This window comes from Geotrypetes seraphini, chromosome 4 (genome assembly GCF_902459505.1).
Source record: "Geotrypetes seraphini chromosome 4, aGeoSer1.1, whole genome shotgun sequence".
NCBI lineage: Eukaryota > Metazoa > Chordata > Amphibia > Gymnophiona > Dermophiidae > Geotrypetes > Geotrypetes seraphini.
Window position 1 is genome coordinate 127,722,781 of NC_047087.1, and position 14,232 is coordinate 127,737,012.

The 14,232-nt window shown below is 45.7% G+C and overlaps 1 protein-coding gene across 4 annotated transcripts in view; it reads right to left on the reverse strand.

Annotated features, from left to right (window-relative positions):
* The window catches only part of BRWD1 (bromodomain and WD repeat domain containing 1), a 614,838-nt gene that overhangs the window by 380,244 nt on the left and 220,362 nt on the right, over positions 1 to 14,232 (reverse strand). For all 4 annotated transcript variants that reach the window (XM_033941455.1, XM_033941456.1, XM_033941457.1 and 1 more), the window contains one exon: positions 8,024 to 8,122. In XM_033941455.1, coding sequence (XP_033797346.1) covers positions 8,024 to 8,122 — 99 coding nt within the window. The remainder of the gene's footprint in view (positions 1 to 8,023; positions 8,123 to 14,232) is intronic.

Here is a 14,232-nt window from a genome sequence, read left to right on the forward strand (position 1 = left end):
GGGCTGTATGCACTGGAAGAACCAGCTTCTGGAGAGCCCAGGGGACTGAAAGGAAGTAGCCCATTGACCAGGGCAGAAATGGCAGAAATCACACCCACTAGCAGCACTCCCCAGGCCAACAGCCTAGGCCTATCGGCAGGCAAATGATGCACTTTAGAAACAGTTAATGTCACCTTAGCTTTGGACGCCGCATCCGCAGACCAAGCACAAAACCACAAGGTATGGTGTGCTGCCACTCCAAAAGCCATAGACTTAGCAAAAGCTCACAAAAGGACATGCATGGCATCAGAGATAATAAGCACCCATCTCAATTTTGGAAACTTCCTGCTTCACTAATTCACAGTTAGCAGACTCACTGTCAACAACGCGTGCAGTCCAGATAAAATGATGCCCGAGCCACCAGTCCGCCACACATTGCCACCTGTCACATCAAAACTCTGTTTAAGGAGGGATTCCAACTTATGCTCTTCAGGGTCCTCCAATGCCGCACCGCCTTCAACAGCCAGAGAATGCCGCTTCGAGATGGCCAAGACTACCGCGTTCCCCACCGGCAACTGTAGAGTGTCCCTATCCCCTTCTGGAATGGGAGACATAGAAACGTAGAAATAGACGGCAGATAAGGGCCACGGCCCATACAGTCTGCCCACCCTAATGACCCTCCCCTACCTTTACTCTGTGAATAGATCCCACGTGTCGATCCCATTTGGCCTTAAAATCAGGCACGCTGCTGGCCTCAATCACCTGAAGTGGAAGACTATTCCAGCAATCAACCACCCTTTCAGTGAAAAAGAATTTCCTGGTGTCACTGCGCAGTTTCCCGCCCCTGATTTTCCACGGATGCCCTCTTGTTGCCGTTGGACACTTGAAAAAGAAGATATCTTCCTCCGTCTCGATGCGGCCCGTGAGATACTTTAACGTCTCGATCATGTCTCCCCTCTCTCTAGGCTCCTCGAGCGAGTATAGCTGTAATTTATCTAGCCATTCCTCTTACGGGAGATCCTTGAGTCCCGAGACCATCTGGGTGGCCATTATCTGGACTGATTCCAGTCTCAGCATATCCTTGCGATAATGCAGCCTTCAGAATTGCACACAGTATTCCAGGTGGGGCCTCACCATGGATCTATACAATGGCATAATGACTTCAGGCTTACAGCTGACGAAACCCCTGCGTATGCAACCTATGATTTGTCTTGCCTTGGATGAAGCTGGCTCCACTTGATTGGCAGCCTTCATGTTTTCACTGACGATCACCCCTAAGTCTCGTTCTGCTACCGTCCTTGTTAGGATCTCGCCATTAAGGGTATAAGTCTTGCATGGATTTTGGTTGCCCAGGTGCATAACCTTGCATTTTTTGGCATTGAAGCTGAGTTGCCAGGTTCTAGACCAGCGCTCTAGTAGGAGTAGGTCGTGCATCATGTTGTCGGGCATTGAATTTTTGTCCGTTGTGCTTTTGCTACTATATTGCTTAGTTTGGAGTAATCGGCGAATAATGTTATTTTACCTCGGAGCCCTTCTGCCAAGTCTCTTATAAAGATGTTGAATAGGATTGGGCCCAAGACCGAGCCCTGGGGCACTCCACTGATCACCTCTGCCATTTCGGAGGGGGTGCCGTTCACCACAACCCTTTGAAGCCTACCTCCAAGCCAGTTCCCAACCTATTTCATCAATGTGTCGCCCAATCCTATAGAACTCATCTTGCTCAGCAACCTGCGGTGTGGTACGCTATCGAATGCTTTGCTAAGGTTCAGGTATACGATGTCCAGGGACTCCCCAACATCCAGCTTCCCCATCACCCAGTCAAAGAAGCTGATCAGGTTGGATTGGCAGGATTTCCCCTTAGTAAATCCATGTTGACGTAGATTGTCCTCATTCAGGATCGTATCCAATTGAGGTTTGATTAGAGTTTCCATTAGTTTGCTCATTATTGATGTGAGACTCACTAGTCTGTAGTTTGCTGCCTCCATCTTTGAGCCTTTCTTGTGGAGTGGAATGACGTTAGCCATCTTCCAGTCCAACGGGACACTGCCTGTACTAAGGGAGAGATTGAAGAGCGCGGACAGCGGCTCCGCCAAGACATCACTCAACTCCCTGAGCACCCTGGGGTGTTGGTTGTCAGGCCCCATTGCCTTAACTTTGAGATTTGACAGCTCACAGTAGACACTGCTGGGCGTAAACTCGAAATTACTAAACGGGTCAACTGAGTCAACCCTTGTCTGTAACTGAGGGCCGAGCCCCGGCGCCTCTCGGTTGAAGACTGAGCAGAAGTATTCATTTAACAGTTGGGCTTTTTCCGAGTCCTTTTCCACATAGTCTCCGTCTGATTTCCTAAGATGTACTATCCTGCCTGAGTTTTTACTTCTGTCGCTGATATACCTGAAGAAGGATTTATCTCCCTTCTGAATGTTCTTCGCTAGAGACTCCTCCATGTGGAATTTAGCCTCCCTAACTGCTGTTTTGACAGCTTTTGACTGGGTCAGATAGTCTGCTCTAGAGTCCTGTTTCCCCGATTGTTTGTAAGAGATGAATGCTTTTTTCTTCTCCTTGATGAGGTCTGAGATCTCCACAGTGAACCACAGTGGCTTATTGTTCCTTCGCCGTTTACTTACTAATTTAACATAGTGGTTTGTTGCTTCCTGTATAGTGTCTGGGTCAACCACATTTCTTCCACGCTATCGGTTTCTGCTTGGCTTTGTAGCGCCTGGTGAACGAAATCACCCATGTCTTGGAAGTTTTTGTCCTTGAATTTGAGGACCTTGGTCAGTGTGGTAGATTTAGTGAAACCTTTTCTAAGATTGAACCATACCATGTTGTGGTCACTGGAGGCCAATGTGTTGCCCACCGAGACCTCTGTGACACTTTCTCCATTGGTAAATAACAGGTCCAGTATTGCCTGATCCCTTGTTGGGTCCAACACCAGTTGCCCGAGACGTGCTCCCTTTATAGAGTTTAATAGCCTCCTGCTGCTGCCGGAAGCAGAGGAAAGTGTGTCCCAATCCACATCAGGCATGTTGAAGTCACCTAACAATACTGTGTCCCCATGCAAGGTGATATTCTCTATATCTCTGATTAATTCCATATCCAGGTCATCCTGTTGTCTTGGGGGTCTGTATATTACGCCAAGATACAGGCATTTGTCCTTCCCTCTGGCTAAATTAACCCAAAGTGATTCCCCAGTGTACTGGACATCTGCGATTCTTGTGACCTTAATGTCATCTTTAGTATATAATGCTACACCTCCTCCCATTTTGCCCTCCCTGTCCCGGCGAAGCAAGTTGTAACCCGGTATGACCATGTCCCACCCGTGGGAGTCCGTGAGTCAGGTTTCAGATATCGCCACCACATCCAGGTCGGCATTCCTTATTTCTGTTTCCAATTCCAGGATCTTGTTTCCCAGACTATGTGCGTTGACGTACATAGCCCTCCACAGGTGGGCCATGGAGCGCGAAAAGGTGCCTTCGGCACTTGCCACTGTGCGAGCACAAAATCCCGAATATCCTATGTATAGGAAAAGAGCAGGAAGCAAAGCGGATCCCCTTAAGCAAGGGGTCCACGGAACATGGGAGCTCTGACATAGTGACCTCAACTGAAACACAGAGGGAACATGAAAAATCGTTTCAGTAAGCTTGTCCCGCCGAAAAAAATTCACAATAGACACATCTTCGCCAGCAGGCGGGTGCTCAAACCCACCACTGGTGGAATCCATACCCCCAAGGGAATCCTGGAGAGCTCCCCTAAGGGTCCAGGTCCAGAGAAATAATAGACTTCTCCATCCAAATCCACAGTGTCCCACGAGACCTTCAGGTGGTGGGAAGTGAGAGGAGCAAAGGAGAACAAAACTGTCACTGAATGGGGCCGACCGAAGAGGACGTCGAGGGAACAACCCCTCCCCCCACCACCACTTTGGCGCCCCCAGGGCGGAAGCAGGACCTCCGGCCGCGACAATAAAGCCAAATATTGAAAATAGGGGGGAAAATAACCCTGGTGGCCCTATGGGACTCCCTGCCCCAGTAGGGGACCCATCTAAACAACCTGTCGTCTGTGTCACCAAACAGGGGCGAGATCACCTGAGGCTCAACAAAAAAATGGAGGTGCTTCCTGCCAAAAATGGAGCTGAACCGCCAAAAATTAGCTCCATAGCCTTGCAGCAGTAATAAGGCCTAAAATGCCCCAGCTGCTAAAGCAGGGAAGCTGGCAGCAGCTGAACCACGAGTCCCCAGTCGCTTCGCAGTAAGGGAATCCTTTCTGCCTTACCGTAGGGCAGGGGAAACTTGGGATTTCCCGTAGACAGCTGCCAGCTCGAGGCACTCGCGAAGGTGATCCCTGGTTGCCAGCACCCAATGCCAATGAGAATTCCCCTTCGCAGCGGCCTGCCTCGCTCTGACAGGCTGGCCGCGAGTGCCTCGCGGCTGGATACCAATGACTTCTTTTTCCTCTACAAAAGTGCTTATTGCTCCAGACGTGTCCTAGCTAAAAGAAAAAATACTGGTTAGATGAAAAATACATTAAAAGACAGTAAATTTAAAGGGAAAGAACCCTTTAGACCGGCACAACCTAAGGATTTTTTTTTTTTTTTTTCATTTCAGCTCTCAAAGCTGGAGGCCTGAGCAACCAGGGGGCCAGCTAAGGCACCTCTACAAAAAACGTGGGGAGGTGGAGGAAGAGGGGGAGAGACCCAGCACGAGACCTGCCAGGTTTAACATCCCCGAGATTGGACAGATCCCCAAAAAGGACCCATCCAAGCTCCGTCCAACAAAACAGGGTAACCCAGGAGTCTGAAACAAATTAAAACAGCCCTAAGGGGGAGCTGAATTAAGTCTTACCACACTGCTCAAAGACTGAGAAAGAATGGATTGATAGGGGGGAGCCTATCTCGATATACAAGTTTTGGTCTCAGTCTTCACCTGCTGGTCACAGTGAGGTATATACCCATTTGTAAGAACTATACCGGTCTAGCAGGTGATACAGAAGAGCTACAAACAGAGCTGTGTCAGGATACAGAAAACATAAATCATTCCTTGTGAAGGGGTCAGGAATCTTTCCTCACCTGTGCTGCATGTGTACCATTGGGCAGCAGGGGGAGCTAGCCCAAGAGTAAGTGGACTCCAGGTCCCAGAAGACCCCGAGCTATTCAGCTTGGAAAAGATACAGTTGAGGGGAGATATGATTGAAGTCTACAAAATCCTGAGTGAAGTAGAATGGGTACAAGTGGATTGATTTTTCACTTCGTCAAAAATTATAAAGACTAGGGAACACTTCGATGAAGTTAGAGAAATACTTTTAAAACCAATTGGAGGAAATTTTTTTCACTCAGAGAATAGTTAAGCTCTGGAATGCGTTGCCAGAGGATGTGGTAAGAGCAGATAGCATATCTGGTTTTAAGAAAGGTTTGGACAAGTTGCTGAAGGAAAAGTCCATAGTCTGTTATTGAGAAAGACACGGGGGAAGCCACTGCTTGTCCTGTATCAGTAGCATGGAATATTGCTACACCTTGGGTTTTGGCCAGGTACTGGTGACCTGGATTGGCCACCGTAGGAACAGGCTACTGGGCTTGATGGATCGTTGGTCTAACCCAGTGAGGCTATTCTTATGTTATGTTCTTATGAGCCTCTGCAGCTCAGTGCTGAGGCACTCTGGGAGAGTGATGCAAATCTGCTGAAGCAGAGGAGTGAGACTCAGCTAGAAAGAAGGCTAAAATGCCCTAGCAGGGAGTTAATCAGTGAAGTCCCAGAGGGAGAGACCTCCTTAGAGAAACCTTTCCTAGTTATGGGCTGTAAAGGGAGCCCGGAAAGAGAACGGAAAGCGTGAATGTGTCAAAGTGACAGCTGACAAGAGGTTTCCAGAGAGAGACTGGAAGGATGAGAAGCCTGCTATATGGATTGAAGACTTGGATGTTAAAGTTGCTGGTTAAGGTAAGCCATAAGAATATAACAATAGCCTTACTGGGTCAGACCAATGGCCCATCAAGCCCAGTAGCCCATTCTCACAGTGGCCAATCCAGGTCCCTTATAGGAATGCCACAAAAGAAACACACATGCAATCTTAGAATCGGGAGGAGGCGCTTGTAAGGACTAGCTCCGAGTCCCTATTTATTATGCTTCTAAGCTAATGACATCGTTTACACATCTCATGATTGGTGGGTACAAAGGTACATGATTTTACATTGGGGGATACAAAGAATAGGTACATGCTTTTTACCTCGTGATTACCTCGTGATCATCCTCCAACTCAGCACTTAGACAAGGGCCTGATTAACACGTGTACAGGGCCTGAGTCTATGCACATATGCAATGCCTGTCAGCTGATGTCCTTACCAAATAAGGACAGCTCAAATAAGATAAACATGTGACAGTCCAAAGATTATAATGCATGCTCCTTAGCCTTAAGCTGTAGGCAAAGTCTGATTGTTGCCCATATAAGGGATGCTTATAAAAGATAAGGAAAAAGGGGTAAATGTGTGTCAGGTTAATATGTGACAAAAGTCTTGACAAGATACTAGTATTTTTCCTTTACTTAGAATGGCTGCATGGCAAGAAGGGAAAGGAAATGAGAAACAGGGCCTCAGATCCAAACACAGGCCTAGATCCACACACAGGCCTAGATCCGCACACAGGGCCTAGGTCAGTGTGCCGATCTGGCCTGCGTTCAGAACCGCCTGTGTGTTGACCCTGCCTGTGTTCTGATGCCCTGGATCAGAACTTATCAGATCTCCATCCCTACAGTCCCTAGTACCTGGCCAAAACCCAAGGAGCAACATTCCTTGCTACCGATCCAGGGCAAGCAGTGGCTTCCCCCATATTTTTCTCAATAACAGACTATGGACTTTTTCTCTAAGAAATTGTCCAAACCTTTCTTAAAACCAGGTGCACTATTTCCTCTTACCACAACCTCTGTCAATGTGTTCCAGAGCTTAACTGTTCTCTGAGTGAAAAAAATATTTCCTCCTATTGGTTTTAAAAGTATTTCTCTGTAACTTCATCATAATTTGAATATTGTGGAACTCAGTGTTGGGATTAAGTAAAGTTCTGGGATAAATGAAGGCTGAAATGTGGAATTAAAATAATGCTGTAAGAATTCAAAGTAATTGTGTTGCTTTCCCTGAGCCTATGAGGAAACAGGCTCAGGTCTGGAGAAGACTACAATTTTTGTTCACCTTTTAAAGTATTGTGTCTGAATGTCTGGGTGAATGTGCATAGAGTTCCAGGAAAACCCAAACTGGACTCTATCACATTCTTATTTGTTGATCAGAAAGGATCATACAAAAAATATATTCATAGTTTAACAGGTGATGTTTGGGATTGGGGGAGAATTAGAATTCTGCTTAATGTGTTTATCACCTGTAAATGCAAGGCTGCATAGGCTGAAAATGAATATGCCCAAGCAGGTTAATATGAATTGTCTAAGATGACAGGCATGAAAATTATAAGCATATTAAATATAAATATGAAATTGATGTCTTTACCTACAGTAGATGCATAGTAATAGTAGTATGTATGTTGTAGATCACAAAACAACTATACAAGTTATGTTTGGCAGAAATCTTCAGCACAAAAAAAAATTTCAAGTACACAGTCCCTTCAAATACTATTACTGATAATCCAATGTGGTACTATACACGTTAGAGACTAAAAAGTGTTTCAGCCCACTTTCTTTATAAAAGAAGAAAGCCTTGAACAATGATTCAGCATGAGCAGCCATTTTGTTTCCTATTCCTCTATAAATAGAGTGTAGCATTTCTCTGTCCTTACTCCAGATGTGCACACTCTCACTCATAGAGACTACAGTATGAAAAATGAAAGGCAAAAGCTATAAAACAGAACCAACAGTGTATTCTAGGGCCAAGAGCAACATTCTGTCCTACAGCAATTTTCTTAGCCTTATCTTTAATAGAAACAAGGAAGTATTCTCTTCCTGAAAGTAGGATGTTTTACATATTGCTAAGTTTGCTAGCAATAAGACCTTAGAGATTATGTGAACTATTGCTTCTCTCCCTCCCATCTATACCAGTCCCCAAATAAAGACATACCATGGTAATCTAGCAGACATAACCAGCAAAATACTGTGCCATTCTTGCTGTTTGAACTGCCATATCCGGGCTGTTCCATCTCTACTGCCACTTATAAATCTTGCAAGAGAAAAAACAACAAATTAAGACGTAAATTTTTGTCCTTAAATGTAAGGTTTCACAATTTATTTCAATACAGCTTTATTATAATATCAAATTCTGAAAGTATGCATAATACAAAAATTATTGGGTTGACCTTATTGTTCTTTTAAGCTCCGAAACAGGAGGCAATGTCTTGCTGATCTAGTGCAAGTTTTAAGCATGTCTTCTTGTTATAGCCACACCTATCTAGGGTAATACTGTAGCTATTGCAAAGTTCAGAGAAGAGGGAAGTGAAGGAATCCTTTAGAATTAAGGGAAGAGAGTAGAAGGTAGGAGTACTTATATTCAATTGTACTTTGTTTCTCATATATAAGTAGAAATAGCTGCATACCTGTAATGCAGTGGTCTCAAACTCAAACCCTTAGTGGGGTCACATTTTGGATTTGTAGGTACTTGGAGGGCCGCAGAAAAAATAGTTAATGTCGTATTAAAGAAATGAAAACTTTGCATGAGGCAAAACTCTTTATAGTTTATAAATCTTTCCTTTAAAGGAAAGATTTATAAACTATAAAGAGTTTTGCCTCATGCAAAGTTTTCATTTCTTTAATACGACATTAACTATTTTTTCTGCGGCCCTCCAAGTACCCTATTTTTTTTCTGCAACCCTCACATTTAAAGTTTAATATCTTTCCTTTCTCAAAACTGACACATTTCAATCACTATATTGAAAATAAAATCATTTTCCCTACCTTTGTTGGCTGGTGACTTTATTTTTCTGTGCTTTTAACTATGTTTCCAGGACCTTCTTGTCCTTTGTCTGTTTTTCTCTCTGTCTTCACTTTCTTCCTTGCATCTATCTTTGGCAATAACTTAATATTCAATTTTTCTGCTTTCTTTTCAAAATCTACGTTTCCATGTCTTACCTTCCCTTCTATCTCTCTCTTCTTCCGTCCCTATTTTCATGGTCTGACATCTCTTTCTTTCCTTTCTCTCCCTCCTTCCTTCCTTCCTTTCCCCTGGTCTGGCATCTGTCTCCTTCCCTCCCCCAACTTTTTATTTCTTTCATCCTGCCCCCTTCTTTCTTTCTTTCTCTCTCTCTCCATGCCCCCTTTCTTTCCAAATGTCTGTCTTTCTCTCTCTCTCCGTGCCCTTTTTCTTTCTTTCTCCATGCCCGCCCTTTCTTTGTCTCTCTCTCTCCATGCCCCTTTCTGTCTGTGTCCCCGTCTACTTCTTTCTTTCTGTCTCCCTGTCCCCCCTTTCTTTCTTTATTTCTCCCTGCCCTCCCCCAAGCCGCCACCACTGGGGAACAGGCCGCCACCGCCGCAATCGGGGAACAGGCCAGCGCCGAGGTCTTAGCTCTCCTTGCTTATCTTTCCAAGCGCGCGGCCGACCAATTCTCACCACCCGATGTCAATTCTGCCATTGAGCGACCGACTGGCCCGGAACTTCCTCTCCGACGTTAGAATTGACGTCGGGTGGCGAGAATTGGTCAGCTACGAGCTGGGGAAGATACGCAGGGAGAGCTAAGACCTCGGTGCTGGCCTGTTCCCCGATTGCGGCGGTGGCGGCCTGTTCCCCAATGGTGGTGGCTTGGGGGAGGGAAGTGAGAAGGGAAGGGAAGCAGATTGGGGACCTCTGCTTTAGGCGAGCCGCAAGCAATTTGCCGACATTCCTTCCAGAGAGACGCAAGTCCAATTACAACAGTCGCAGTCTGTACGCAATTGTCCTCTCCACAATTGGAAAACTTGTGAAGTGGAGAGGACCGCGGGCCGCAAAATAGTCCCTGGAGGGCCGCATGCGGCCCGTGGGACACGAGTTTGAGACCGCTGCTGTAATGGATGTTCACTGTGAACAACAGGATCCTATAGACACCCAAGCGGGTAATACCACCAGGATGGAATCAAGTCAACCCTCTCCCAGAGCTCAGAAAGTTCTGGAAAAAAAGCTACTGAGCTTGAGTGTTTCCATGCTCCAGCAGCATTCCATCTCCTCAATCAGTCCTACAGCTAACTTCAACCCCAGTGGGGAAGGGGGAAGTAGACAGCTACACAGAGAAAGCACAGTTATTTACCTGTAACAGGTGTTATCCAGGGGCAGTAAACAGATATTGTCATATGTGGGTGATGTCATCCACAGAGCCTGGTACAGACAGCGCTAAAGTGTACTGTCACTAACATTTTTAGAAGTTTTGAGACCGCCAGTACCGTACTGTTTGGCTGAACAAATTATCCCATCTGGAATGAGTCTATAGACAGTAATGGGATGTGAAAGTATAAATTGAGGATGAAGTAGATGTTTTACCAATATCCTCAATGGGAGTGGAATGTAGAACAGCCACTGAAAATGCCACTGCTCTAGCAGAGGGTGCTGTTACACGACCCTCTAGTTGCAGCCTAGCCTGAGCATAGCTAAACAAGATGGGAGTCAGCTAACCATGTAGAAATTGTTATTTTGGTTACTGGAGTTCCTAATCTGTTAGGATCAAAGGAGATGAATAGTTGAGACGAAGGTCTGTGTGGCTTAGTTCGTTCTAGGTAGTAAACTAAAACACGTTTGCAGTCTAATGTATGAAGTGCAGCTTCACCGGGCTGAGTATGGTTTGGGGATAAACTCAGGAACAGAACTGATTGGCTAAGATGAAATTCCATAACTACTTTTGGAAGAAACTTAGGATGAGTTCACAGAACTACCCTGTCATGGTGGAAAACTGTATAAGGTGGATCACAGATCAGTGCTTGGAGTTCACAGACTCGACGAGCTGAAGTGATACAGGTTAAGAGAATCTTCCAGGTAAGATACTTAAGAAGAGTATTTGCTAGATTTTCAAACGGAGGTTTCATCAAATGGCCGCCATCGGGGATCCCATGCTCTGCTTCCTGCATTTCCCCCTCTGCCGAAGTTGACCCGGAAGGCTTCCCTATGATGTCAGAGCTGACGTCGGAGGGAAATTTTCCAGGTCAGCAGGGGATCCCAGTTACCTCCTTCAGGGCCGTCCAGCTGGGCTGCTCCTTCCATAAAGGGACATGGGCAGCGGCTCTTGTACGGCTGACCCAGAAGCCGTCTCTCTGATGTCGGAGCTGCAGCTCTTGCTCAGCCATTTGCAGCGTGCAAGAGCCATTACTTGTGTCCCTATGTGGCTGAAGGCAGGAAGGAGCAGCCCAGCTGGATGGCCCTGAAGGGAGCAAGTGTGGCCCTGGAGCACGCAAGTAAGGGAGAGAGGGGACATGATCAGGGCTGGGGGAGGGGGGGCAAGTAGGGCAGCTGCCCTGAGCCTCACAGTTGCAAGAAGAAAAAGAACAAAGAACCAGCATGGCTCACTGTAGAGGTGAAGGAAGTGATCAGAGACAAGAAAACTTTGTTTAAGGAATGGAAAAGGTCAAAAACGGATGAAAACTGGAATAAGCACAAACATCAACGCAGGTGCCATAAGGCGGTAAAAGGGGCCAAAAGAGACTACGAGGAAAAAATAACCTAGAAGGCAAAAAACTTCAAGCCATTCTTTCGATATATTAAGGGGAAATGACCCGTGGGGGAAGTGGTGGGGCCGTTGGATGACCGTGGAATAAAGGGAGTGCTAAAGGAGGACAAAGCCATCGCTGACAAACTGAAAACATTTTTTGCGTCTGTATTTACCGAAGAGGATATACACAGCATACTATCAGGCTATGTATTGGAAACGAAGACAGGAAACTGACAGGGTTGACGGTCAGTCTAGAAGAGGTATGCAAGCAGATTGATAGGCTTAAAAGCAATAAATCCCCAGGACCAGATGGCATCCATCCGAGGGTAATCAAGGAACTGAAAGGGACTACAGCTGAACTGCTTCAGCTAATAGCTAATCTGTCGATCAAATTGGGAAAGATTCCAGAAGACTGGAAGGTGGCGAATGTTACGCCGATCTTCAAAAAAGGTTCGAGGGGAGATCTGGGAAACTAGACCAGTGAGTCTGACCTCGGTACTGGGAAAGATGGTAGAGGCGCTGATAAAGGACCGCATCATTGATCATCTTGACGAACACAATCTGATGAGGACCAGCCAGCACGGTTTCCGTAAAGGCAGATCTTGCCTGACATACTTGCTGCACTTCTTCAAGGGAGTAAACAGGCAGATAGACAAGGGTGACCCCATCGACATTGTATATCTGGATTTTCAGAAGGCGTTCGGCAAAGTTCCGACTACTTCGGAAAATTGCATGCCATGGAATCGAGGGTGAAATACTCATGTGGATTAAAAACTGGCTGGAGCATAGGAAACAGAGAGTGGGGGTAAAAGGACAATTCTCAGACTGGAAGAGCGTCACCAGCAGGGTGCCGCAGGGCTCGGTGCTTGGACCTGTGCTTTTCAACATCTTTATAAATGATCTGGACATTGGTACGACGAGTGAGGTGAATAAATTTGCGGACGATAAGAAGTTATACAGAGAAGTGAAGACACAGGGGGATTGCAAAGATCTGCAACGTGACATAATCAAGCTCGAGAAATGGGCATAGACATCGCAAATGAGGTTCAATGTGGATAAGTGCAAAGTGATGCATGTCGGGAACAAAAATCTCATGCACGAATACAGGTTGTCCGGGGCGGTACTTGGAGAGACCTCCCAGGAAAGGGACTTGGCTTCATGGACTTGTCGATCAGAACTCCCATCTGCACAATGCGCTGTGGCGATGAAGAGGGCGAAGAGATTGCTAGGAATGATCAAGAAAAAGATCATGAAATGATCAGAGAAGGTTATCATGCCACTGTACCGGGCCATGGTGCGCCATCACCTGGAGTACTGCGTCCAGCATTGGTCACCGTACATGAAGGACACAGTACTACTCAAAAGGGTCCAGAGAAGAGCGACTAAAATGGTTAAGAGGATGGAGGTGTTACCGTACAGTGAGAGATTGGAGAAGCTGGGCCTCTTCTCCCTTGAAAAGAGGAGACTGCGAGGGGATATGATCGAAATATTCAAAATACTGAAGGGAATAGACTTAGTAGAGAAAGACAGACTGTTCACCCTCTCCAAAGTAGGGAGAACGAGAAGACACTCTCTAAAGTTAAAAGGGGATAGATTCCGTACAAACATAAGGAAATTCTTCTTCACACAGAGAATGGTAGAAAACTGGAATGCTCTTCCGGAGTCTGTTATAGGGGGGAAACACCCTCCAGGGTTTCAAGACAAAGTTGGACAAGTTCATGCTAAACTGGTGAGACTGGACTTATTTGGAGCACTGGTCTTGACTTTTGGGCCGCCACGTGAGCGGACTGCTGGGCAATATGGACCATTGGTCTGACCCAGCAGCAGCAATTCTTATGTTCTTATGTGATGATCACACCAGACCGTGAAGAAAGTCCACTTGAAATGCTAACAGCGTTGAGTGGATGGTCTTCTGGAAGCTTCAATATTGGCTGACACTGGAGCAGTAAGTGTCGAGGTATGTAATTGTTGGAAGAGAGATACCAGGCTGTGAGTGAAAACGAACGTAGACTGGGATGGAGCAGAAAATGCTCATTCTGCGTTAGCAAGGTTGGAAAGACCTGCAGTGTGATAGGTTCTCTTTTGCTGAAAAGTCATATAGAAATTGTAGTTTAAGATTCAATACGCTAGCACAGAAGCTTGAAATATTCTAAATCCAAACTTATCCAGCTTCTCTCCCTGGGTGAGTACTGGTATAAGATATGGAACCATGAGCCTTTTTCAGGGCAGATTCCACAATTAGAGACTGATATTCATGTAATCCTTTTTCTTCTTCTCTACCCACTATTTTAAGTTCTTGTAAACCGTGTCAAGCTCCATTCTCATGGAGATGATGCGGTATATAAACTTAAGGTTTAGATTAGATTAGATATTGCAACTGAGGTTTGTCAAATCCAGGACAAGACTGTATGCGATAGAGCCCAGGCTAAGTGGAGTTACTGCAATATGAAGAGAAGATTCCCAGTTCTTCAGTAATGCCTCCTTCATGAGGTTGTGAAGAACAACTTTCATGTAGTCTGGAGGCAAGTGCCTCTCTAAGCTCTGCCTGAGACTTTGAATCAGACTCCATTTCTATTGGAATTCCTGACCCATCTGTCTAATGAATTTAATGAAGACAGACCTTCAGGGACAATTTACTATTAGGCAGGGAAGGAAATGAAAAAGTAGA